Raw genomic sequence first — 26,164 nt, 5'->3', positions numbered from 1 at the left:
CAGCTCACATGATAATCTCAGGGCAGTATTCAAAGTAGAAGGTGGAAGCTGTAAATCTTCTCAAATCCTAGGCTCCAGAACATTCCCAAAGTCACTTCTGACATACTTTTGGTCAAAACAGGTCACAAGAACAGCTCAAATTCAATGGGGGGGGGGGGGGAAGAGGAGGGATATAGGCACCACCTCTTAATAGGAGGCTCTATCAAAAATTTATGACCATACTCTACTGCTTCTGATAAGAAATTTTCAAACTCTGGGAATATTTTAAATTAAGTTCAGAAATGTTTAAAAGAAGAAAAAAAGAATTGTTTAAAAGAAGGAAAATACGGTATCAATTTTTTTGCATTAAGGAGAAGTATGTTCTTCAACAGAAAAAAATAAGAGAAGGAATTTATAGATTAAAAGAGACTTAGGGGCGCCTGGGTGGCTCAGTCGGTTAAGCGTCCGACTTCGGCTCAGGTCACGATCTCACTGTCCGTGGGTTCGAGCCCCACGTCGGGCTCTGTGCTGACTGCTCAGAACCTGGAGCCTGTTTCAGATTCTGTGTCTCCCTCTCTCTCTGACCCTCCCCGTTCATGCTCTGTCTCTCCCTGTCTCAAAAATAAATAAAACGTTAAAAAAAAAAAAAAAAAAAAAAAAGAGACTTAAAGGACTTATCCATTAATTACAACGTGGGAACTGTACTGGAATTCAATTTAAAAATGTGAACTGTGAAAATACACATTGATCATATTAATGAGAGTTGGAAATTTGATCACTCACTCAATGTTTGATGTTATTATTAATTTCTAGGTATAATACTAATATTTTGCTATGTTTTTTAAAAGACTTTGAAACTTAGAGATCTGTAATTGAAATATTTACAGATGAAATAATATAATATCTGGGATTTGTTTCAAAATGATACGGAAGGTGGGGTAGTGAATGAGATTGCAGGTGGGGCAAGGTTTCTCATGTTGGTTTTTAAGGCTGGGTCATGGGTACATAGGGATTCATTACACTATTATATCTACTTCTGTATATGTTAGAAATTCTTCATAATAATAAGTTTTAAAATACAAATAAGAAAGATAGACTTGGCTTATATGTATATGTATATATGTATATGTTTTTGTGTGCTTGCAATAGTGAATAAAATGTGTCTTATTAGAATATAACCCCAATTTAAAATGTGCAATTTGATAAGTTGATTTAAACTTGATTTTACCTAGTAATCTTCCTTACTTTAAATATAAATAATACATAACATAATAATATATAAATTTAAAGATATAATCTTCCTTATATTAAACCATTTAAAACTTAAATCTTAAATATTTCAAGAGAATTTTTGGCTCACTAGATGTATTTTAATTTATTAAATTTATAAGAGTCAAATAAGCACTTAAGAGAACTTTATATAAAAGAAACTCAAATACATTAAGTTTATAAGAGCAGTTTTAAATATTTGAAGATATTTAGTTAAATAGGTATGTAAATAGCACCAAACATTGTTCAAAGTCCCCTCAAAAGTGAACGGTCAAAAATTACAAGACGTAGAACAGGATAATAAAATTTGTGACTTGAACTTAAAGCCTAAGACATTTATTGTTATTTTTAACGTCTATAAATCAAACAAATTTTAACAACTACTATGCTATCCAAACTGAAAAAATAGGGGCACATGGGTGGCTCAGTCAGTTAAGCATCTGACTTCTGCTCAGGGCATGACCTCACAGTTTGTGAGTTCGAGCCTCACATTGGGCTCTGTGCTGACAGCTCAGAGCCTGGAGCCTGCCCCGGATTCTGTGTCTCCCTCTTTCTCTCCTCCTCCCCCACTCATGCTTTGTCTCTCTCTGTCTGTCAAAAATGAATAAATGTTTAAAAAATTTTTTTTAACTGAAAAAATATTTTTTCTAGTCACCTGAAAGCCCTGAAAGAGGCATTCTAGTCAACTGAAAGAGGTAAGAATTGAAAGTATTGCAAGAATTAAAAATAAATAAATAAATAAATAGTGGATTATGTGAACTGTACCAACCATTTGTATTATAGCTACATGCAATCTGGCTTCTTCTATTAAAACTTCTTCTGTTGGGGACTCCTCCGTTTCACTACCACGAGAAACGTGGGAAAACTGAACAGTATCAGACTAAGTTTAAAAACATAAAGAGATAAAGTTAAAAATAAGCTAAAATAAGTAGCTAAAACAAGCACTTCACTCAACAAAGATTCTAATAACTTAAATCAGAACGGTTAAAAGGAAGGGCTATGCATAACTGGGTATGCTCTCCACATGAGAAATGTTGCTTTTAATTGTGTGCTTTAAAAGTCGTAAATTCGGAGAGATTTATAAGTCACATTCTCCCCCAAACCTGTCTTTGCTCGACTGCTCTCTGAAGCAACCTGTGTTTCCTGCTTTTTATAGTAATGTGGGGGCAGGTGGCTCAGCTCCTCGAGCGGTCAGAAACATCAGCTTGGCAGAGGCCATGTACAGTTAGTCAACCAGCCATGTAAAAACACCAATTCTCCTATGTTGGCAAACAAAGCTAAATTACCAAGACCTTCTCTTTAGAGAGAATTCAAAGAAGTCTTTTCACCCACATAGCAAAGCTAGTAAATATACCCCCGACTCCTCAGTTTTCTGACATTCCATTAGCAGAATAGAGGTTTTTTTAATATAATAAACTAAAGCAAGAAAGGCAGACCCAGGAGAGAAAGGAGGACTTTTTTTTTTTTTTTTTTTTTTTTTGCCAGGTATCAACTCACAGGAATGGTGTATTCAATCTTTGTTTTTTCTTCTACTAAGGTCCAATTAACATTTGTCAAAATTTTTTCTGTTTTAAATAGCGTTATTGTGTTCTGTATTATCTCCTGAATGTGCTTAATGGCATTCTGCATGGCCATTTGCCTTGGGAGGGAAATAGCACACAAACCTGTGACAAAGAAAAGCAAGGATCTTAATAGAATACAGCAAAGACTCCAAGAGGCAAAACCCTGCAAGATGTAGTGAAATCTTGTTGGTGCAGTCAATCACTCGCATAGCCAAACCAGAGTGCTCAAAGAAAAGCAAGGACCACCTTTGGTCCAAAATTTTCCAAAAAATTACCCAACTCTGTTTCTCCTGGCTGTATAACTCAACTTTATCTGACTCAATTGCTAAGGAATGCTTTCTTCGTTTCCTTTCATTCCCTTTACCTAGAGACATGACTTGCTACTTCAAGGCACCCAATCAGTATTTCTCGAAGTATAGAAAACTACTTGTGTCTTCTACAGAGGAAGACTGCCTATTAAACTATGCAAATTCCCCGGATCCAACCCATACCCAGAGAATCAATTGGGAATTGCATTTTAACAATTCTCCAACTGATTCTTCTATAAAATTTTAAAAATTTAAAATATTGAGGTCACTGCAACAGAGATCCCTCAAATTTAATATGTATCTGTTTCCTGGCCAGCAGCAAATCCACATGTCTCAAAACTTGTAGCCATTTGTATTTTCTTGAGGTATGGATTTGAAGTTACAGCTATGAGGCTCACTCACTGAAAAGAAGAATTTAATTAGTGAATGAGCTTAACCTGCTCACTTGGAATCCCATCTCAATAAAACTGTTCTCTTTTTGTAACTGCATGTGGAATGTTCCATAAAGAGTCCAAATGAGTTCCAAACGTTTAGTTAACTTTACTGCATTCTTTATGGGACACTGTGTGTAATGACAGTATTTGAAATTTCTGGGATCCCAAAGGTCTGGAGGCATATCCCTCTTGGTTCACTATGGTCCAGAGCAGAGACACATTTGACTGTAGGCTTAAGTTAGAAGTTGTCAGCTTTGGATTCAAAGCTGTATGGCTGAGACCATACAGGAAGAAAATTTTTTTCATTTGCCTAACTACATCCTCCCCCTATGATGGAGAAACAAATACTTTCCAGTTGCTCTGGGGAAACATGAGTATATGTGGACCACTTGGTGGCACCAATACATTTGAATGAATTCTCTGTGTTTAAGATGATCCTGGAAGAGTGTGAGGAGGGAATCTGTTAAAGCCTTTGACTAGACAGAAGTAGTTGGTTTGAAACTCTTACTGATAAAACTTGAACTCTGTTAAGTGTTAAATGTGTGCCATGTAGTATTTCTAGAAAGGATGAGCATAGATTCTACAAGAAGAAAGTATTTACCATATACTTTTGTTTTATAATGAAAATTCCGAGGTTTAACTACTACAATAAAAAATTTTGTGGGGCACGTGGGAGGCTCGTTAAGTTGGTTAAGCACCTGACTCTTGATTTCAGCTCAGGTCATGATCTCACGGTTGTGAGATCGAACCCTGTGTTGGGCTCTGCACTGAGTGTGGAGCCTGCTTGACATTCTCTCTCTCCCTTTCTCTCTGCCCCTACCCCTCTCCTGCTTGCACATGTGCATGCTCTCTCTCTCTCTCTCTCTCTCAATAAATAAATAAACTTTTAAAAAGTTATAAGGGAAGAAAAAGAGGGGAAAAAATATTACCATAACAGTAAAACCCCTTGTTGATCTTGTCTTTGAGTATCAGAGTAGGAGGAATCACAAGAAAAGAAGCATCGGAGAAATCCAGATGTGATATCCTAAGCAAAGAGAATGGAGTGGGTCTGGATCCCTGAGAGTCAAAAATAAATTGTTGAGAAGGGAGGTGTGAGAAAGCCTTCAAAGATCAAATTAACTTCGGTCACACTCCAGCGTAGGCTTTTGCCGACCAAGCATACATTTCCACTGAGAACAAGAACAGATCCGTAACTAGGGGAAAAGAAGAGCTACCAGAAATCTGCCCCACTTAATTAGCCCAGTTCACATATTGGAGCCCTTGGCTTTGAAGGGCACTGTCACAGGAAGTTCTGCTGTAGTGCTGGTGGGGCGCAGTTTTAGAAATGGGCAGGACTGCGAAAAGACACAAGCAAAGAGGTAATGTCTCTCATGGGCAGGATAGGGAAAATTCACCAGGCTATTCCCTGTTTAGAAGAACCCTCCTTCAACATCGTCCTTCCATTGACCTCTCATTAGTTCCATGCTTTCCAAGATACCTTCTGATGACTAGTTTTGTTTATCAAGGAAATTGGTATTTAGAGGTGAATACCCTGAATAATGATCACGATTATTTCAGACATAGAAAGAAATCATCCTCTTTATAAATTAACTAATTGATTTTCTGCTTTATCCACATGCTCCTGTGAGTGCTGTATATCTCCAGCAGTCTGATCAATTTTAGATACCCTGAAAGGATCATCCTCTGCACCAGCTTAGCTGAGGATCAGGCCATGGGATATTGAGAGATACTATGGCCCTATTCGAAGACTTTGTGTAATCCCATCCAGGCTTCTCCCTCCCCACTTGACTGTACTGCCACCAACTATCTTATCCTAGATTTCTCTATTGACTACGTGTCGATTTGTGATTTTATCAAACTTACGCACTTTATCATCAATGGCCTCAAATGTTTTCTGGAAATAAGCAACTGTGGCAGAGCCTGCTGATTATCCCCCAATATCCATTTTCTTTTCTTTTTTTACAATCTTAAAACCTTTTTTTTCCTTTATATTTATCAAGCCATGAATTCATAGGGAATGGGTTCCAACAGCTCAGGCTCCTTTCCGTTGGTTCTCAGAAAGTGTGCTTCTTTGGGTGGGGCAGGCTGGCTCTTCAGTTGAACCCAAGTACCCTTCTCTTTGGCTTTCTTCTTCTTCTGATCATTTTCTTTCACACACTTCAGGAAGCTATCTCGGCTCTTTAAGTGCTTAATATGTTCAATACGTGTATTCATTCTTTTGGCAAGAATCTTGCCCTTAACTTCTTTGTTTACAACAATGCCAATAGGATGCTGGGTAACATTATAGACTCTTCCAGTTTTTCTATGGTAACACTTGTGGGGTATTCCTTTTCAGACAGTCTCCATTCCCTTGATATCTACACTATCACCTTTCTTGTAGATTTGCAAAGGAACTACTCCATGTTTTCTAAAAGGCCTAGAGAACATATAGAGGGTACCTCACCTCTTTCCCTTTGTGTTGGTCATTTTGGCAAATTACTGGAAGATGGTGGTTCCAGCCAAAGGACTCCCAATATTCATTTTCCCCTTCTTCCTTTGCCATAGAATCTCCAAGTCTTGGCTGAGCACATGGCCAGCCATGGCTCCACCATTATCCCTACATTATCCCAGGTAGGGATAATATTTTATAGCTTCTCTTACCCGTGTGTGACCATGTGACTAAATTCTGACCAATGGAATGTGAGTGCTGATGATATATACAATTTCTAGGCTATGCCCTTAAAAGGAAGCTGCTTACTCTCCATTTCCACCCAGCTCCCCATTTTCTCTCTCTAGTTGGCTGGATTGAATATATAGTGGTTATGAGTCAGCTTCTACCCTCAGACAAGAGCAACATTCCAGAGAGGAGCAACAACAAAATACAAGGATCCTGGATCTATGGACAACCCCGTGAAGCAGAACCATCCCACTCTTTTGGACATTTTGATGGAGAGGAAAAGAAAGTTCCCTATCTTGTTTAAGCCACTGAGAATGTGGTTTCTGTTAAACTGGCTAAACCAATATTCCAATTAATGCAGCATCTGTAAATAATGAATGAATGAAAAGGAATGATTTCATAATCAATTCCTTGAGCTCCTTAAGAAATGTCCCCATGACTCCCAACAACAATGTGTTTGCATTATTCTCTCCAGTTAATTAATGAAAGATAAATATACTTTACCTAATGTCCTGGCTGAATGAGTCATCATGTATGAATTTATTCCCATAGTCATTAGTGATATTACCTGTACATACAATAAAAACTAAAAAACAAAACATACAAATAGTTAGAGCCAAAAAAAAAACCCCAAATGAATAAGTTCTCCAAAGGGAATCATTATTCAATTAACCACCAACAAAATTCTATCTTAATCCACATTTTAAAATCTTGCTTCTGATAGATAAGGCAAAGGGTTGTTTTGTGGACAGTGCTTGAATATAATATACTGGAGCAGAAATTAGTTTTCAATGTGCATGAGAAAAGATTTTGTAATTTTGGGAAGGGATAAGAATACTGGTCAAAGAGCCCTCCACTGTTGCTGCTTTCAGCAGGAGCCACACAAAGCCAGGAGGATGGTAGGCATCACAGACACTGCCATGGAGCCTGCAGGGTTGGGGAGCCACCAGCCGATGGTGAGTAGCAGTGGTGACTGTGGAGACAAGGGAAAGTGTGTCTGCCACCAGCATTTACTATGGCTGCTCAGGAGGCTCGGAGCCTACAGGAGCTGTGGTGGGGTCTGGAGAGACACCTCACAGAAGCGGAAACACAACCACATTTGCTGGTCTTGACTCTACCACTTTAATTAGCCATGTAATTTGGGGTCAGTAGACTTAACCACTCTGAGCCTCAGTGTCCTTCACTAAAAAACGGAGTCAACAGCAGTATGTTCTCTGGAGAGTGTTTCCCAAACTTGACTGATAACAGCACGGAAAGTGCTTCTAAAAGATACTGACTTCAGGTTTCTTCCCTGCAGATTCTGATTGTGTAGGTCTGGGCTGGTGCTAAAGGGATCCATGTAACATCAGACAGATTTGAAAAACACTGTAAGTGATACTCAAATGCTAGTTAGCATTTCGTTGACTTGGTTTTAGGCGAATTCCTTGCACAAAAGAAAATTGAAGGAGCTCAGACGTTGGTTATGATACTTTTCCTTTGGGGCATGAAAGGACCCAAAGTCTGCAAAATCACAGGTTTGTTTGAACTCCAAATTAATTCCCAGATGATGGCCATAGATATAAAGTACAAATTCTCAGGAAAGATGGTGAGGAATATAGTAGTCCATTTTGAAAAAGCACTTCTTCTGGGAGTTAGGGCACCTGAGTTCTTTCCCTAACGTGCTATTCTCTTTGTTCTAATTTCTCTACATGCAAGATGGAGAGGGTGATAACTGATCCTCCAAAGAAGAGATTCTAAAAATATTGTCTTCTGGAACAGGGGGGAAATGACAAAGAAGAGAAAATCCTGAGCTGGAAATTAGCCAATATCAAGAAACTCTGTACATTTATCTGCAGATTAAAGTTCCTTGGGAGGTGGGCAGATGTTCTTAATTCACATTATTCAGAAGCAACCCTCCCAGAAGCAGGGTTGGAATTCATCTGACTGGGAGGTGGGGGAGGAGGGTGTCCCAGGGATTTCTAGCAACTTCTCCAGCTAACTCACACAGTACTGTTACAAATAACAAGGGGCCCTAACACTGTCAGCAGATGTACTGGGGTCTTTGGATCTTCCCTGGATTCTCAGTACCACAGACACTGCCACTATCAGATTGGCTTTGAGGGAGAGTTTGTAACATTTATTGAGCATTTGCTAAGTGGCAGACACTTTACTAAGTATCATCTCAATCCTCAACTGGAAATTGAGGTTCCACAAATCTGGAGAACTTGCCCAAGGTCACCCAGCCTGTGACGAGGGGGCCAGGATTCAACCCCAAGTCCATCTGATTTCCACATCCTACACCATTACTTCACTGTTGGTCCCTTTCAGACTATCAACATAAACAAACTTTCCTCTGAAAGTTCTTTTCTTCTTAAAAGAATGCGTTTTTCAAATCTAATTTTAAAAATGGTTAACCTCGGGGCACCTGGGTGGCTCAGTCGGTTGAGCGTCTGACTTCAGCTCAGGCCATGATCTTGCAGTTCGTGAGTTTGAGCCCTGCGTTGGGCTCTGTGCTGACAGCTCAGAGCCTGGAGCCTGCTTCCAGATTCTGTGTCTCCCTTTCTCTCTGTCCCTTCCCTACTCATGCTCTGTCTCTCTCTGTCTCTCAAAAATGAATAAACGTTTAAAAAAAAATTTTTTTTAATTAGGTTAACCTAAGGAGAAGGGAGAAAAGATGGTGGAGGAAGAGGACCCTAGGCTTGTCTCACCCCACGAACATAACTAGGTAACTATCAAATCATTCTAAGACTCCAGAAATCAACCTGAAGACTGACAGAATGAACTCCATAACTAAAACTCTGGAGAGAAGAAGCCACATTGAGGAAGGTAGGAAGTACGGAGATGTGGTTTGGAGGAGAAATGGATCACAAGTGCTGTGGAGGGGAGGGAGCCCTGGTCACAGACAAAGGAGAGAGAGAGAGAGAAAGAGAGAGAGAGAGAGGAGCACACAGGGGAATGCACAAGGAAAACACTTCCCCAAAACCATTGGCTGGGAAAACATAAGGGGCTACTTTTTGTGAGTTCTTGCAATCAGTGGGGCCTGAAGAATGGAGTTTGAAAGATCAGTGGCCTTGACTGGGATTGTGCCCTGAAGATGTTGCCCTACTCCCAGAGAGAAGGCAGGCAAACTAACTGGGGCAGATGATGCAGAAACAGTGATCTGAAAAACGCCTGGAGCAGACAGTGGGGAAATTATTCACTCTTCTCAGTGTGCTTCCCTGAGAGGCAGATATCATGGAGATGCCTCTCTGAGGACAAAGGAGCTGGTTGGAACCATTTCCCTTCCCTGCCCCTCATCTTAAACACAGAGCCACCTGCAGGAAGCAAAGTAGCACCCACAGGGCTGCCTAACTGCTTACACCAAGTCCCACACCTGTGCATTCTGGTGGGACTGCCCTTCTTGATCAAGCTTGCCTCAGTGCCAGCTTAGCCAGCCCCTTCCCCAGAAGACCAGCAGAAACCCCTGCTCACACCATGTCTCCTGATCAGAGAGTTCTACAGGGCTTCGGTTCTACTGGAAGCAGTATCAGGTATCATTTAACAAGCAGACCAGAGCACATGTAGTTAAAACTCACCACACTCTGACCAAGGACCAAAGAGTGGCCACTGCGGGCAAGGAGAGCCTCTGCAGACAGCTGACCCGAAGGATAGAGCAGCCAAAACACAACAGCAGAGCTCACGCAACATGCACCACAGACACCCCGGGAAGTGACAGGCCCTGGACACTATATGACCTCTTCTTCATAAAGCCATTACTCTCAGGAGCAGGAAACTGGCTTTTCTAACACAGAGAAGAAGACAGTGAAATAAAACAGATGTAAGTAACATGCCTGATCGAGAATTCATAGCAACAATCATAAGTATACTCTTATGAGAAAAGAATGGAAAGACTTCAGTGAGACCCTTACCACAGAGACAAGAGTTAAAAAAGAAACTGTCAGAAATGAAAAATTTAATAACTGAGATTGGAAACAGGCTTGATGCAATGAACACAAAGCTGGAAGAAGTAGAGAAACAAATAAGTGATAAAGAAGACAAAATAATGGAAAGCAAGGAAGCTGAACAGAAGAGAGAAAATAGGTAAAATAGGTGATGGGGATTAAGGAGTGCACTTGTGATGAGCCCTGGGAATTGTATGGAAGCGTTGAATCACTAAATTGTACGCCTGAAACTAATATTACACAGTATGTTAACTAACTGGAATTTAAACTAAAAAAATTTGTAAATGGTTAACTTTATTATTGGGTACTATGACAAGTGCTACAAAATAAACAAAATGAATAAATATTATGAGATGATTTTTCCTACCATTTGTGGTGATTCTATTTTTTGATCAGCCAGATTATGAATTTCAGGAGCCAAGAGTAAACTAAAAACTCCTTTAATTCCAGACCATGCTATAACAATTCCCCATCTCCAGTTATAGTCATAATTTACACGCATCAGAAGAGGGCTCACTAACACAATAGTAAGCAACCTGTGGAGAGAAAAACATTTTTTTTTTAAGTCACACCTTATGTATTAATGTTATTCATGGTTGACACTACTAAAAACTAAATTTCATAGAAATTTTTTTCAGGAAAGAGCAAATAATTCAGTTTATTGATAAATTGTTCAACTTTTCTGGGATGAACCAAATCTACTGTCCAAGTTTTTCAGATAATACTCAAGTCTCAAAAAACAGTGCTGGAAGTTTTAATATACTATTTGGATTTGGGTAGTGTATTTCTGAGAGAAATTTCTTCAAATAACGTTGACAAGCTCATCTATTCTCTGGAAGACCATGACTAGATCAGAAATGAGGCCAAGAGGACACACAGATGATGGCCAAAAAGTAATTATTATTGTAGGCACATTAATAAACTTAGCTTAATCAAATTTTTCTTGAGCTTCCATGAGAATCATAAATTAAATGTCACATAAATAATTTCAATTGGTGCCTGTTTCTCTACAGATCATTTATCTTTTCTTTTTTTTTTTTTTAATTTGAGAATAGTTGACCCACTATCAACATAGTGATCCAACAACTCTATTCTTATGCTATGCTCACCACAGGTGTCTACCAATAATTTTTCTACAAGACTCTGTATCAAAAATGTAGAATCTATCTTTAGGGGATCTTCACCAAAAGAATATCAGTACTATCCTTCAAATGAGATTTCAGCAGAAATAAAACTGAAATGTTCTTAGACTCAAAAAATATATTGTGTATCAGTTACTCAGCTGGGAATTTCACAAGACAGTTTAGAGAATTCCTATCACTGAGAAACAGAAAATCTGCTATTACCATCTATAATGTATATAATGAATTTGGGTAAACCCCTCGGCCTTCCACTCAAGCTTTTTGCAAAGCAATTCTTACCAAACTTTTCAGCCTTACTAAATGATCTTTCTCTGAAATACCATTGAGTCCAGCCAAAATGGAACAACTCATATCACTGCCTGATACCAAAACCAGAAAGGCAGTGTCGCAAAGGCTCTGGAGTCAATCTACCAGGGTTCAAATTTCAGCTTCTTTCACTAACCATGTAAACTTAAGTTCTTTAACCTCTCTAAGCCTCAATTTCATCCTGTAAAGTGGAGATAATAAATAATAATAATTGTACTTGCCTCAAAGGATTATTGTGAAGTTTCAATTACATGGGGCAACATTCATAGGGCTTAGAATGATATTTCGAATGTGGTCAGCACTCAAAACATGTTAGCAATAATTATGTCTTATGTAATTATGTAAGGGGCCTTAGTTTGGCACATCCTCTAAAATGTTTTTCTCAACAAGTCTCTTATGGAAAGCTGACCCATACGTTGAGGTCCCCTTAGGGTGACTCCTTCCATTAAAGCCTTTCCTCTGGGGAGGTGGAACCATAAGTTCCCACAAGATCTCTAGTACTTCCTAGCCACTTGACTTTGGGCAAGGTACTTGGCCTTTGTTGGCCAGTTTCTTCATCTATAAAATTCTCATTTCCTAGTGTTTATGAAATGAAATGAGATGCCAGATGTGCAGCTGAGTCAAACAAAGGTTCAAAAAGCCATTTATCTTTCTTCATTTTCTGTGACCAATCTCAACTTGCACATAAGCCTCCATGGTAGAAAGAAACAAATTGGATACACAACCTTCCGTGTGAGAGTGACTGAGTGGCGTGCAGTGACCTCAGAGTCAGCAAAAGCAAGGTCCCATGAGAACATCTTACAAAGTAAGCTCGTTGGCCAGGCCTGTCCTGAGTGGGAATGACAATGTTTTCAGAGACACTGTCATGAATTCTTATTGAAGACATGACCATCATGAGTGGGCAATGGTGTTCGAGACAAAACGTGCTACTGGGGGTCATGTTTAAACCCCAATTCTGCACTTCAAGATGGGCAACTCTAGGCAACTTTTTAACCTCCCTGGGCTTCATCTGTGCAATGATGCAATAACACCTACCTCATAAGGTTGTATTAGTATTAATGGCATAATGTACGTGGTAAGGGCTTAACAAATGGCTTTATCATAGCTATAGGTGATAATAAATGAGGATGAAAGTCAACAAAAATGTTAGGAGCCATTAATAAGGTCCAGTGTTGTTCAACCATTAACAAACATGTTGAAATGGCTTCCTGGATCTCATCTCCAGAGATGCAATTCAGTACATTGAGATGGCCCATGAATTTTCATCTCTATAAAGTTCATGAGTTGTGCTGATACCACAGCCCCTTCTCATTTTCCAGATGGGACCTGGAAAAGTAAACAGACTTCCCCCAATCGCATAGCAAGTTATTGTCTGGGCCTTGACAACAACATGGGTTTTCTGACTCTACATCCAAAGAGTTCTTGTTGCCCTCACCAGTGGGCAATTCTTATTCTGGGCTGAAGAACCTAAGTCCAGTAAGCAAACTTTAAAATATAATTCCTACCTTACAAAATTCACTGTTGTAAATAAAATGAACATGAAAACCATACTGTGAAATCCCAAATACTTGTTTTGTCCACATCCAATTACAATGCCAAAGAAAGTATATATTAAATGTTGGTATACAGTTGAAAACATTATTAGGAACCTAGGATGAATGGAAAATAAATCACGTTTTAAGCCATGTGTTTTTAAGATAGTTGCCTTTGCACATAAAAGCATGTATCACATTCTATGATTCTTGTCTTAGCAGAGGTCCTTGCCTCCATCACTGTTGCAGTCAACATTTAAAAATATTTTGTTGGAATTAAAATACACCTAGCTCCATATTCTCCAATACCCTCATCACACCAATGCCCATGGGCTGCCTCTCATAGGAGAATAGTAAAAGCAAGGCATAATATTAAGAATCTCCACCCCCTCTTCCGGTTGGTGATGGGGCAGTTTTGCCAAGATTAGCCGGCATCATATCAAACTGTTGGGGCTGCCACAGCTGAACCCAGAACCACCTGGTTAACCTTGACTTTTCGATAGCTGACTGGATCACTTCAGTGCCCTCTGCAGGATTTCTCCCTTCATGATTTTCTTGAAAGTCTCTTACCTTGAAAGTCTCTCCAGTCTGCTTTCCCATCTACTGAATTCCTAAAAATCTTGTAAGGCTAATTCGAATCCTGTGTTCTTCATCCTAAGCACTCTCGTTGGAAGTGATCCTCCTTTGAATTCCTACAGTGCCAATTCTCTATACCACCATAGTTCAGAAGCAGACAAGTGACTTAGAATCCCCCTTATTGCTTCCCAAACAGCCACACACCTAGCCCCGCTCCCCAAGATTCTTACTGAGCAGACTAGAACACAGTGGTTAAGGCACAGGCCTGTTCTGGTTCCGTGCGGTAACATGTCTGCATTCAAGCCAGGTTTGACTTCTACAGGCAGATGTCAAGTTCCACTTGCTCTTGGGCCTCCCTCCATTGGGACTTTCCCTTTCAGCTAACTAGGCAAGTGGGTCTGTTCCACAAACCAGTCTCCCTCGAGGTGGGTCTCAAGATCTACACTTGGAAAGAAGCATTAGGAAGCCTCATTTGGGCTGCAGATGGAAACCATGTTCTCTAACACTGCATTTCCCCAATTAAGTAGATGGTCTGATTCTCTCATTCCCAGCTCTTGATTCATCAGATTTAGAACTCAGAGAAAGGAAGGGTATGAGGGGGACCTCTAACCCCAAAGCTTAGTTTTCTGAAATTCAGAAATGATGGAATAACTGAGTAGAAAACTTGTTCAAATGTCTCCATGGAACCTAAAAAACTGCCTTACATATAGTAGGATCCCAATAAATATATAAAATTATTCACGCTTACTAGCTTCTTACAGAAACATGCCCACCACTTAACAATGAGTGCATTCTGAGAAGGGACTCAGTTACAAAGCCTCAAACCTAAGATACAATGTCCAGGTTACGGTAAACATTAAGAAAAGATTGGTTTAATAGGTTCAATAATAAACAATTAAATGAATCATAATGAGTAATTTATAATGATACTGACAGTATGACTGAGCTCAGGAAAATGTCCAAATTCAGACAAAAAGTGTATGTTCTGTGAACTATTTATTCCCAAGCTTCTGGATTCTAAAGACCAGTTAAGTGTCATTCACCTAACACAAAATTAGAAGAGTTACAGGTGCCAATTTTTTTTTTCCAAGTGAAGTTATTTTTCTAAAAATAAGTACCTTCTTCTATCACTGGGATTTCATAAAAGAATGAACATTTAAACACCAAAAATGTAGGCAAGCCATAATTTCAGAACAATGGATAGTCCTCTACATTTAAAAAAACAAAAGAGAGAGAGAATCTGGGGCCCCTGGGTGGCTCAGTCGGTTGAGCATCTGACTGGCTCAGGTCATGATCTCACAGTTTGTGGGTTCGAGTCCCACATCGGGCTCTGTGCTGACAGCCCAGAGGCTGGAGCTTGCTGCAGATTCTGTGTCTCCCTCTCTCTCTGCCCCTCCCCTGCTCACACTCTCTCTCTCAAAAATAGATATTTAAAAACATTTTTAAAGTTTTTTAAAGAATCTTCATGGGAAAACTCAAAATTATGGCTTATTTTTCTTATTTTAACATTTGCTTTCATTCGATCCACACTAGGCTATGACTTGGTGTGAAATAGCTCTGAAACAATCCTGTAATTTAGCATAGTCTCTCAGAGACAGACTAATTCATTTATCTGAGAAGACAAGCAAATGGTTTTTCCCTCCATCCAGAGATGTTCATATGACACCTTGCATTACCAAATGTAAAAGGCAAGTAAGAGTTTTGCTAGTGTTGCATCTTTCTGCCACTTTTCTTTCCCAGCTCTTCCCATATTAGGATGCTGTCTTTCATGTACCTTATGAAGGAAACAAAGGAATGCAGTCTTTTTTAAACCTCCCACAATCCAAAGTAAATTTTTTTTTTATCAAAGAGTTATGTATAAAATGACCACAGCTTCTGAGCCACGGATACGTTATTCATAAAAAGAATATCAATCGATGGGAATGCAAGCTGGTGAAGCCACTCTGGAAAATAGTATGGAGGTTCCTCAAAAAAATAAAAATAGAACTCCCCTACGACCCAGCAGTTGCACTACTAGGTATTTATCCAAGGGATACAGGTGTGCTGTTTCAAAGGGACACATGAACCCCAATGTTTATAGCAGCACTATCAACAATAGCCAAAGTATGGAAAGAGCCCAAATGCCCATCGATGGATGAATGGATAAAGAAGATGTGGTATATATATATATATATATATATATATATATATATACAGATGTATACATATATATATATATATATATATATATATATACATACACACAATGGAGTATTACTCGGCAATCAAAAAGAATGAAATCTTGCCATTTGCAACTACATGGATGGAACTAGAGGGAATTATGCTAAGTGAAATTAGTCAGTCAGAGAAAGACAAGTATCATATGACTTCACTCATATGAGGGCTTTAAGAGACAAAACAGATGAAAATAATGGAAGGGAAATAAAAATTATATAAAAACAGGGAGGGGGACAAAGTATAAAAGACTCATAAATATGGAGAACAAACAGAAGGTTACTGGAGGAGGTGTGGGAGGGGGGATGGGTTAAATGGGTCAGGGGCATTAAGGAATCTACTCCTGAAATCATTGTTGCACTATATACTAACTAATTTGGATGTAAATTTTAAAAAATAAAAATTTTTTTAAAAATCTCAGATATAATGTTTGTCTATTTCTCCTTTAAAATTTGCCAATTTTTGCTTCATGCCGTTTGTAGTCTTTTTTGTTAAACGTGTCGATGTCAACAATTGTTGGTACCTTAAGTTCTTTCAAATATAACTGGTAATGAATTTAAAAAGAAAAAGGTGAAAAAAGTTATGAAATGTGTCCAAGAAGGCAGAACCACTTAAGCACTAAACTTCTAAGATATCTATACCAAGTATACAATAGGAGACTTACTTAGTAATTGTTAACTCAATCCTCGGTTTAAAGCTTAAGGAATCTAAATTCAGTCCTACAGTGACTGACGCAATCATTCCTGACATTCCCAAAGATTCCACTGGAGAGAAAAAAGTGAACAAAATTAGTTGCATTCAAATCTGCACACGGAGGTACTTTATCTTGAGAAGAATTGGTGAGAAACTGAAGAGTCCTATTTCTTGGAAAATTGCCTCAAGGGATTGGCCTAATCCTGTAGATTAGGGGTCAGCAAACTTTTTTGTAAAGGACCATATAGTAAATATTTAGTCTTTGTGGACCACATGGTCCCTGTTGCAACTACTCAGTTCAGCGGCTATAGTGCAGAAGCAGCCATAGATAATATGTAAATGAATGGATGCCTGATAAATAATAGACAGAAATTTGAAGCACTTTGGAGCAAGGCAGACCTGACTGCTCTGAGAATGTGACCTCCTTTTCCTCTATTAGCACCCCTGCATCTGTAAAATGGGTTTAAGAGAATAATACCTCATAGAGTTGTTGTGAGGATTAAATTAAATAACATGAAAATTGCTTGGCACCTCTTTAAATAAAAAAAAGTATATATATATGATAGTCACTATTATTATGCCATTGTTTTTATACATCCGCTTTACTGCTTAGTAAATTAATACTGTTTATTTGAAGAGGATTTTATTATTCCTTTGGTGTATCTAATCACTTCAGTCCACTTTAGATTTCTTTTTTTTTTTTAACGTTTATTTTTGAGAGAGAGAGAGAGAGAGAGAGAGAGAATGAGCGAGGGAGGGGCCCAGAGAGACAGAGACACAGAATCTGAAGCAGGCTCCAGGCTCTGAGCTGTCAGCACAGAGCCCGACACAGGCTCAAACCCATGAACCACCAGATCATGACCTGAGTTGAAGTCGGATGCTCAACCGACTGAACCACCCAGGCGCCCCAGATTTCTTTTTACCTTCTTATCTAACTGATATAATATGAATAACAAATGACAGTAAAACCAGTAGTGCTCAGAAGTGTGCTGAAAGGGAAATTGTCTCTCAAAATCTTAGTTCCCCTGTCCCATAATTAGTATTACTGTATTTTGTTTTATTTTATTTTTAAAAGTTTATTTATTTTGAGAGTGAGAGAGAGAGCATGAGCAGGGGAGGGGCACAGAGAGGGAGAGAGAGAGAATCCCAAGCAAGCTCTGTGCTGACAGACCACGAGGGGCTCAATCCCACGAACCGTGAGATCATGACTTGAGCCAAAACCAACTGAGCCACCCAGGTGCTCCAGTATTACTGGATTTTAAAGCTCATCTTTCTCAGTAATAGACAGTACTTGGAGACAACGTCTGCTATGAGGAAACCAGTAAATGACGTTATTTAAAACTGATGTCATTGGGACGCCTGGGTGGCTCAGTCGGTTGAGTGACCGACTTCGGCTCAGGTCATGATCTCGCAGTTTGTGAGTTCGAGCCCCGCATCGGGCTCTGTGCTGACAGCTCAGAACCTGGAGCCTGCTTCCGATTCTCTGTCTCCCTCTCTCTCTGCCCCTCCCCCGCTCATGCTCTGTCTCTCTCTCAAAAATAAATAAACATGAAAAAAATTTAAAACTGATGTCATCTTATTTCATATAATCCCAATGTTATAGGATTACATGGTATGAATGCATACATTAATATATGTATGTGTGTTTATATGTATTTTTTAAAGGCTGAGGACATATACCAAAATGTATCCATAGTCTAATTTATAACATAGGTTTATTGGTGATTTTTTTTCTTTGACTTTTCATAATTTTTCCAAAATTCTACAATAAACATGCATTACTTTTATAATTAGGTGACATTTTTACAAAATTACAAATGCTATTATATTCAATAATATTCTAAGTGTTCTGAAGGGGGGGAAAATCATGGACCATGTAATAAAGAAAGAAATTTTCATCAGCACGAACCCCAGTAGTCATATGGAACTCAATGTTTTTCTGACTCAATGGAAAAAACTACCACAGAGAACTGACGCTGTGGACAAGTGGCTCTCTCAATCTTTGTCTCTCTCTTCCTCTCTCTGGTTTAGAAAAAGTGAATGTCCCCCTAAAAGGAGAATCAAAGGGAAATTTTTTTTCCCTAAAAGCACCAGGATTCAAGACTGGATGTATTTCTAACTAAAATATATTTGGATGATGACAGAGGGCCTTTATAAACTACACCAATGACTATACAAAGAGACACTGGAGAGCATCACCACAGGCAAGAAGGAGATGCACTGTTTGTAGAGAGTTTTGAAACAATGAAACTTTAAATGTTGTCTGCTCTTTATTATCTTCATTCCCCAGAAATTGTGAATAACATCACTTGATATAATATTCCTCATGCTTAGATTAAGCCCCTCTCTTGGTACACCTCTGGCTTTTATAAAACCTACCATGTTTCATGAATTATACACTGACTCTTAAAGTGCCTTTTCTGTCCTAAATTCAAACTTTCTTCCATGGGCTGATATATGAATATTTCCAACTGCACTACCTGTGAACCAACAATGTTCCAGAAGCATTGTGCCTTTTGTGAGGCAATGTCTGTGCCATTTGTTTTGTTTTTTGTTTTGTTTTGTTTCATGGAAAAGAATGAATATTTTTATACAAGTCCAGGTTTCATGAACTGAACACAACAGAGATAAAAATGGAAATTACTGTATGTGCTCAAAGAGGTGACATTGTAACCTCAATCAGAGGCTCCCTGGGCTTTAGCCCGTTGACTGAGTGTACATTAGTGAAGGGGGGAAAAAAAAACAAAATTAGATAACATAACAGAAATGTAACATTGGAGAGTGTGTGCATTAGAATTTTATCTGTGTTTAGCAATGGAATTTCTGGCAATGGAACTTCTCGTGATAACATGTCTATCACTGAAATAATTAAACATAAGAGTAAAGGACCACCCAAAGTGGTTTTTTAATCCCTGAAGCAGAGGAAAGTGCAATGGAGGAGGGAGAATATCGGTTTCCTGGCGCTGCTGAAAAAGAGTTCCACAAACTATCTTAAGCAACAGGAATTTATTGCCTCACAAGTTCCCGAGGCCACAGGTCCAACATCAAGGCTCCGTCAGCAGTGGCTTCTCCTGAGACTGAAAGGGACAATCTAGTCCAGGCCTCCCAAGCACTGACCAGAAGCACCTCCCTCTTTCAGAAGGAAAGTGGAAGGGAACCAACGTTTGTTAGCTGCCCGAACTTGAGTTCAGTGGTGAGCTAGTAAATGTTTAAAAGCAGCTCTCCGGAGGTTAAACGAGTTTTTAAAAGTCCCTGATGGACAGTGTCGGCCAGTTTCCATGGTGTAAATACTCGCAATATGACCAATTTCAACATGATGTCACCTGAACAGAGCTGTGAAAGAGATGTGTACAGTCAGCTCTCGCAAGCGGCTAAGAGCTGTCTCCAGCCTATCAGCATGAGCAAGTCATCGGACATACATTATCTTGTTAGTGCCAAGAGTACCCCTACAGGTTAGGTGTTTCTATATCACTTTTATAGATAAGGAAACTAACTAAAGCTTAGAGAGGTTAAGTAATATTCCAAGGTCAGCAAGCTAATAAACTGTGAAGGTGGGGGTTGAATGCAAGTCTGCCTAACTCCAAAACGCTTCAAGGGCTAGTATCAGTGTATTCAACCAACATGTGTCAAATTACTTTCAGGCATATAGGAAGCACTGGGGTTGGCTGGGAGAACACAGAAAAGAGAATAAATAAAAAGATGAAAAAGAGACAGCTTCCACATCAATTTTTAAAATTTTTTTCTCCAGATATTTAAGGCATCCATAAAAGTTTCACAGGGAGAAGAAAAAAAATAAAGAAAATTAGGAATCTGAAGGAAATGACCATTCAGTGAATGCCTTCTGTACTTTTACTGATTCAGGGCAGTAAGCAAGTCCCAGGTGGCAATCTACCTAGAGCGGAAGCAGAGCTTTTAGGTAACTGGAGATGACAAGAGTAATTAAGCTTTTGATGCTTGAGGTCTTTCATGGGTGTGAGTTGCCCCACTATGTGGGGTGAGAGCAGAAGCAGGATTTGACTGTTTCGATGCAGTTGCTATGGCTCTTGGGGACTGGTTAGCTCAATCAGGCTGGTAAAAATCCTTAATTGCCAATCTTCTGGACTAAGCTAGCAAATTATTGCAGGTCTACCAGTTAGGCACTTTGACTCCTACGATTATTCTACTTTCCTGCTTCTTTTCCAGATACAGGTATACCTACCTGATTTCTCCCTCTACTCTCCTGCCTCCTAGCCTCTGGTGAGGGCCGCCATTCCTACAGGCCCCTCGTTGTGAAGCCCATGGAATGAAAGGCAGCTGAGCTGCAAAGACCTCAGGAGCATCTCTCCTGGTTCTCTCATTTTAGAGATGGGTTGCTAAGGGTCAGAGCAGGAATCAGCACTGAGCTGATTCCAGGGGACTGCCAATGACTAAATGTAAGGTCAAAAGGTGGAGTTCAAAAAGAACAAGAGAGGGGTGCCTGGGTGGCTCAGGCAATTAAGTGTCCAACTCTTGATTTTGGCCCAGTCATGATCTCGTGGTTGGTGGATTTGAGCCCTTAGCTGGGCTCTGCGCTGACAGTGCAGAGCCTGCTTGGGATTCTCTCTCTCTCTGCACCTCCCTTGCTTACTCTCTCTCTCAAAATAAATAAACATTTTTTAATTAAAAAAAAAAGAGCAAGAGAGTAATTACATAGAGAAATAATGCAAAGGGAAGGGACGTGAGGTTGAAATTAAGGAGATGTTAAGAGAGAGTAGGCAAGAGCTAGAAGTAGCAGAAGAATAACATGACAAGATGCACAGAGGGGCTGCAACAAGGGGGAAGCAGTTAGGAAGAAGCAAAGGATTCAAGATCAATGAAGAAGAAAAGTACATAAAATTCACTTTGAGGGCAGCATTTTTTTGTATTTGTTTCTGCCTTACCAACGTAGAAAGTCAGGTACACCATTGAAATGCAAAGAATGACACTAGTTAGTGTATTGCTAAAGAGGTCAGTCAATATAAACTGAATGATTCTTGCACACGAATATCCACATATTATGCTTCCAAAGATGCCCAAGCAGAGGCCCGTGATTACATGTAAGTCTAGAAAAAGAAAGTAAGAAAGAACAGAAGTTGAACTGTAACTTTCGTTTCTTTCATTGATGGCAGATGGGTCTATGTGCTTTGGTTTGCTTTTGAGATTTTGAATGGGGACCTTGTCCTTCAGCAAGTGGGAGTTTCAGGAAAGCCTGGTAAAACAGACTTTCTGGGGACATTTCCCTAATGGTCTGTAGCTTGAGGTTTGCTTATCCAGGAAGAGCAGACTCAAATGTCCTCAGAAGCCAGGCAAGTGAAAAGCCTGTAACAAACTAGAAAGTGAATCTCTGACCAAAAAAACATCCAAATTCAAACTGTTTACACACTATATTAGGGCCAAGCAAATCGTGTCCAGGGTCCCCACCAATCTGAAGTCCATTTGTGACCCCCAGCCCAAGGGCATTTGGGAAATGGAGAAGAGAAATTTTCTGTAGTCACCAAAACTGGGGGCAACAATGGCAGTCAGCGAGCGGGTGTCAGACAATGCCAAGGTCAGTCCTAAATAACAAAGATTGTCCCACCCCAAATGCCTATAGCTCCCCACTGAGAAGCACTGCACACCCCTCTTTATCACCAATATTTCTTTCTCCTTTTAGCACCTCTCTCCTCCTAAAACTATCACATTCTGCCTTCACCCTCAGGCTCAAATCCAGGATCAAGTCCATTTTTTTTTCTTTTTTTAAGTAGGCTCCACACCAACGTGGGGCTTGAATTCATGACCCTGAGATCAAGAGTCAGATGCTCTACCCACTAAGGCACCCAGGTGCCCCTAATCAATTCTTAACATCCACTCACTGAGATCCAGATTGATCCAGGAAAGCAGTTACTTTGCGCCAGATGATGTGTGTGTGGTGGGGAGAGAAACTAAATCATTTTTTTTACCATTCTTTCCCCCATACTGTCCAAGAAAACATACATATGGTAATTATTTTCTTGTTATCTGATATATGCTATTTTAACTGGTCCAAAAGTAAAATATAGAGAATGCAGTAAAGTTAAGACATCTTGAATGTATTTTAACTTTGGTGTGAATTGAAATGCATCATAGAAGAATGATTTTAGAAAATATGCAGAGGAGGGGCACCTGGGTGGCTCAGTCAGTTAAGCATCCAACTCTTGATTTCAGCTCAGGTCATGACCTCACTGAGACCTTTGAGATCAAGGTCCACGTTGGGCTCTGTGCTGACAATGTGGAAACTGCCTGGGATTCTCTCTCTCTCCCTCTCTCTCTCTCTGCCCCTCTCTCTCATGCACACTTACTCTCCCTTTCTCAACATAAATAAATGAACAATTTTTAATAATGCACTCACATCTTAGAAAATATTCACAGGAAAATAAATGCTCTTACCTCTAAGTATGGAAATGTGGAGTAAGTTGTTCCGAAAAAGTCCAAAAAGTATGGATGTGAAGCCACAAATTATCATCGATTCTCCTCTTATGATATCAGTATACATTTTGGAAATGCCTGGAAAAGGAAATATAAAATGTAATTTAATTTGGTACATGAAAGTGATGCTCTTGCACAGGAAACACAAAAATAAAAGAGAAGGAATATGCTGACAAAAAGAAAACAGCCATGACTGGGATGGGCCTGTAAGGCAATCACCATTTTTAATTTCTCCATGTGCTTTTTTTTATATCTCCAACGACAAGGGAACATGACAAGAGCATTCTCTGAAGTGTCCATGGCCTCAAACCATGCTTGAGTTTTAGAATGAGACAAAGTACTTCTCAGCGTGACACAATATTTAGTTTGAATAAACAGAAGTCATTCGACTCCACAAAAATCACATTTTAGAAATAAGTACAAAGGATGGCCCAGCGATTCTACTTCTAGACATATGCTCAAGAGAATTGAAAACCTACGTCCACACAATTTTACATGAATGTTCATAGCAGCATTATCTGTAATAGTCAATCAAATTATTCAGCCACAGAAAAGAAGGAAGTACTGATTGATACATGTTACAGCATGGATGAACCTTGAAAACATTATAAAAAGGGAAAGAAGACAAACACAAGAAACACATATTGTATGGTTTGACTTGTATGAAATGTCCAGAATAGGCAAATCTATAGACAGAAAGTAGATTAGTGGTTGGTTGCCAGGGGCTTGGAATAGGGGAATTAGATGTGACTGCTAATGGCCAGGAGATTTCTTTGATGGTGATAAAACTGCTCCAGGGGTGTCTGGGTACCTCAGTCAGTTAGGTGTCTGACTCTGGATTTCACCTCACAGTCATGAGATCACACCCAGTGTGGAGCCTGCTTAAGACCGTCTCTCTCTCTCTCTCTCTCTCTCCCTTGGCCCCTCTCCCCTGCTCGTGTGCTCTCTCTCTCAAAAAAAAAAAGTTCTAAAATTAGATGGTGATGATGGTTGTATAACTCTGTAAATATATTATAGATCACTGAAGCGTACACTTTAGAAGGATAAATTTTATGGTACATGGATTATATTTCAAAAAAGTTGTTTTTAAAAAATTTTAATTCAGTACAAAATCTTATTGGCACTTAGCATCCACAAGTAGTTAAGTTTAATGGAAAATATAATCAAATTAATTGCTTAGTGATACACAACTTATGAGTAGGGTGATAGTGACTGGTACTCGCCCAACCAGTATCCATCCTCTGTTCTTGGTAACAAAACTGGTTTTATCCAGGGTGGCACTGTGTTCAGCAAAATGACCATTTCCCCTCACATCCTGGGCTTCAAAGAGTAGCCACTGAGATATAAGTGGAAGTTACCAAGTTGGACTCTGGGGAAATTTCTTGGAGGGAGAAGTGACTTGGTTGAAAGAAGCATCTCTCTCTGTCCCTTGCCCGTTTCCTCTTCTCCTTGCCTGAAATGTGCATGTGATGACTGGAACTTTAGCAGCCAACTTGTGATCCTGAGAGTAGAAGCCACACACAAACAATGGAGGAGCAGAGAAATAAAACCCAAGGTAGATTGCTATCATTGTGGCTTTAAATATTATACTTTAAATAGATTTAAAAATAAGGAAAAAAAGTCAGGGGCACCTGGGTGGCTCAGTCAGTTAAGCGGCCGACTTGGCTCAGGTCATGATCTACAGGTTCGTGAGTTTGAGCCCCACACCAGGCTCTGTGCTGACAGCTCAGAGCCCGGAGCCTGCTTCAGATTCTGTGTCTCCCTCTCTCTCTCTCTCTCTCTCTCTCTCTCTCTGTCCCTCCCCCACTCATGCTCTGTCTCTCTCTGTCTCTCAAATAAATGAATAAACATTAGAAAAAAATTTTCTAATAAAAATAAAAATAAAAAGATGAAAAAAATATTTTCCCATATGTTTACCAATTACAGGGCTTTTCATTCCTTTATGTAGATCCAAATTTCTATTTGGTACCAGTTTCATTCTTCCTGACTTCCTTTATCATCTTTTAATAGTGAGGATCTGCTAATGATAAATTCTTTTAGTTTCAGTATGTTTAAGAAGGTATTTTACCTTTGCTTTTCAAATATATTTCCACTGAGGATTCTAAGTTTTTATTTTAGTACTTTAAAAACGTTGTTCCACCATCTTCTCATTTGCATTGTTTCTGAAAAGAAGTCATTATTATTTTTGTTCCTCTGTATATAATGTGTCTCCCCTTCTGTCTGCCTTTAAGATATTTTTAGGAACTTGATTTTTATATGTCGTAGTGTAGTTTTATGTTTCTTGGGTTCATGTAGGTTGAGCTTCTTGATTCAGAATTTTTCATCCATTATTTCTTCAAGTATTTTTTTGTTTCTCCCACTCTCTCTCCTCTTTTTTGGGGACTTGTATATCAAACCACTTGAAGTTGTCCCACGGTTCACTAATGTTCTTTTCACTTATTTTCTCCATGTGCTTTGTTTTGGATAGTTTCTATTGCTGCCCCTTCAAGTTCACTAATACTTTCTTTTACAGTGTCTAATCTACTTCCATCCAGTGGAATTTTTGCCTTAGGTATTGTGTTTTTCATCTCTAGAAGTTTGATTTAGGTCTTTTTTTATATCTACCAGTGGTATGCTGATAAACCACCTCTCCAAAATTAAAACAAAAACAAAAACACCTGATTTGTAGCATTTGCCAATTCTATGTATAAACACTTCCATCATAGCCAATTTGAAGTTATTGATGGTTTAACAACTGGCTTGCAAAGTTTGTGATTATTTAACAATGGGCTCTCACAAGATGACAGGAGTAAGTTTTACCCCAGCCTTAACCCTTCCTCTAATTTTTTGAATCTACAGAATAGAGTTACAATAACTGCTTTAATGTTTGTATCTAGTAATTCTACCATCTGCCTCATTACTGCATCTGTTTCTCTTATTATTTTGTACTTTTTATGACTCATATTTTCCTGCTCCTTTGCATGCCTGCTAATTTTTTATTACACATGACAGAAGTGTATATTTTACCTTATTAGGTGCTGTATATTTTTGTATTCCTATAAATATTTTTTGTTCTAGAGCAGTTATTACTTGGAAATAGCTTAACCTTTTATAACTTGCTTTTAGGCTTTGCTACAGAGTACCAGAGCAGCC

General features: G+C 39.1%; 1 protein-coding gene and 1 pseudogene across 1 annotated transcript in view; both read right to left on the bottom strand.

The window, feature by feature from the left end:
• Positions 1–26,164, bottom strand: part of SLC9C2 (solute carrier family 9 member C2 (putative)) — an 84,320-nt gene that overhangs the window by 42,715 nt on the left and 15,441 nt on the right. The window contains exons 6-13 of the mRNA XM_053909275.1: positions 22,994–23,110; positions 21,490–21,651; positions 16,563–16,662; positions 13,082–13,225; positions 10,496–10,664; positions 6,713–6,794; positions 2,746–2,912; positions 2,018–2,128 (exon numbers count right to left, since the gene is read on the bottom strand). Coding sequence (XP_053765250.1) covers positions 2,018–2,128; positions 2,746–2,912; positions 6,713–6,794; positions 10,496–10,664; positions 13,082–13,225; positions 16,563–16,662; positions 21,490–21,651; positions 22,994–23,110 — 1,052 coding nt within the window. The remainder of the gene's footprint in view (positions 1–2,017; positions 2,129–2,745; positions 2,913–6,712; positions 6,795–10,495; positions 10,665–13,081; positions 13,226–16,562; positions 16,663–21,489; positions 21,652–22,993; positions 23,111–26,164) is intronic.
• LOC109252593 (60S ribosomal protein L21-like) lies at positions 5,251–6,087 on the bottom strand (annotated as a pseudogene).

This window comes from Panthera pardus, unplaced genomic scaffold, assembly GCF_024362965.1.
Source record: "Panthera pardus isolate Hobbes unplaced genomic scaffold, ASM2436296v1 HiC_scaffold_21, whole genome shotgun sequence".
Lineage (NCBI taxonomy): Eukaryota > Metazoa > Chordata > Mammalia > Carnivora > Felidae > Panthera > Panthera pardus.
The sequence above is the reverse complement of the archived record's forward strand: the minus strand, read 5'-3'. Positions and strand labels throughout refer to the sequence as shown.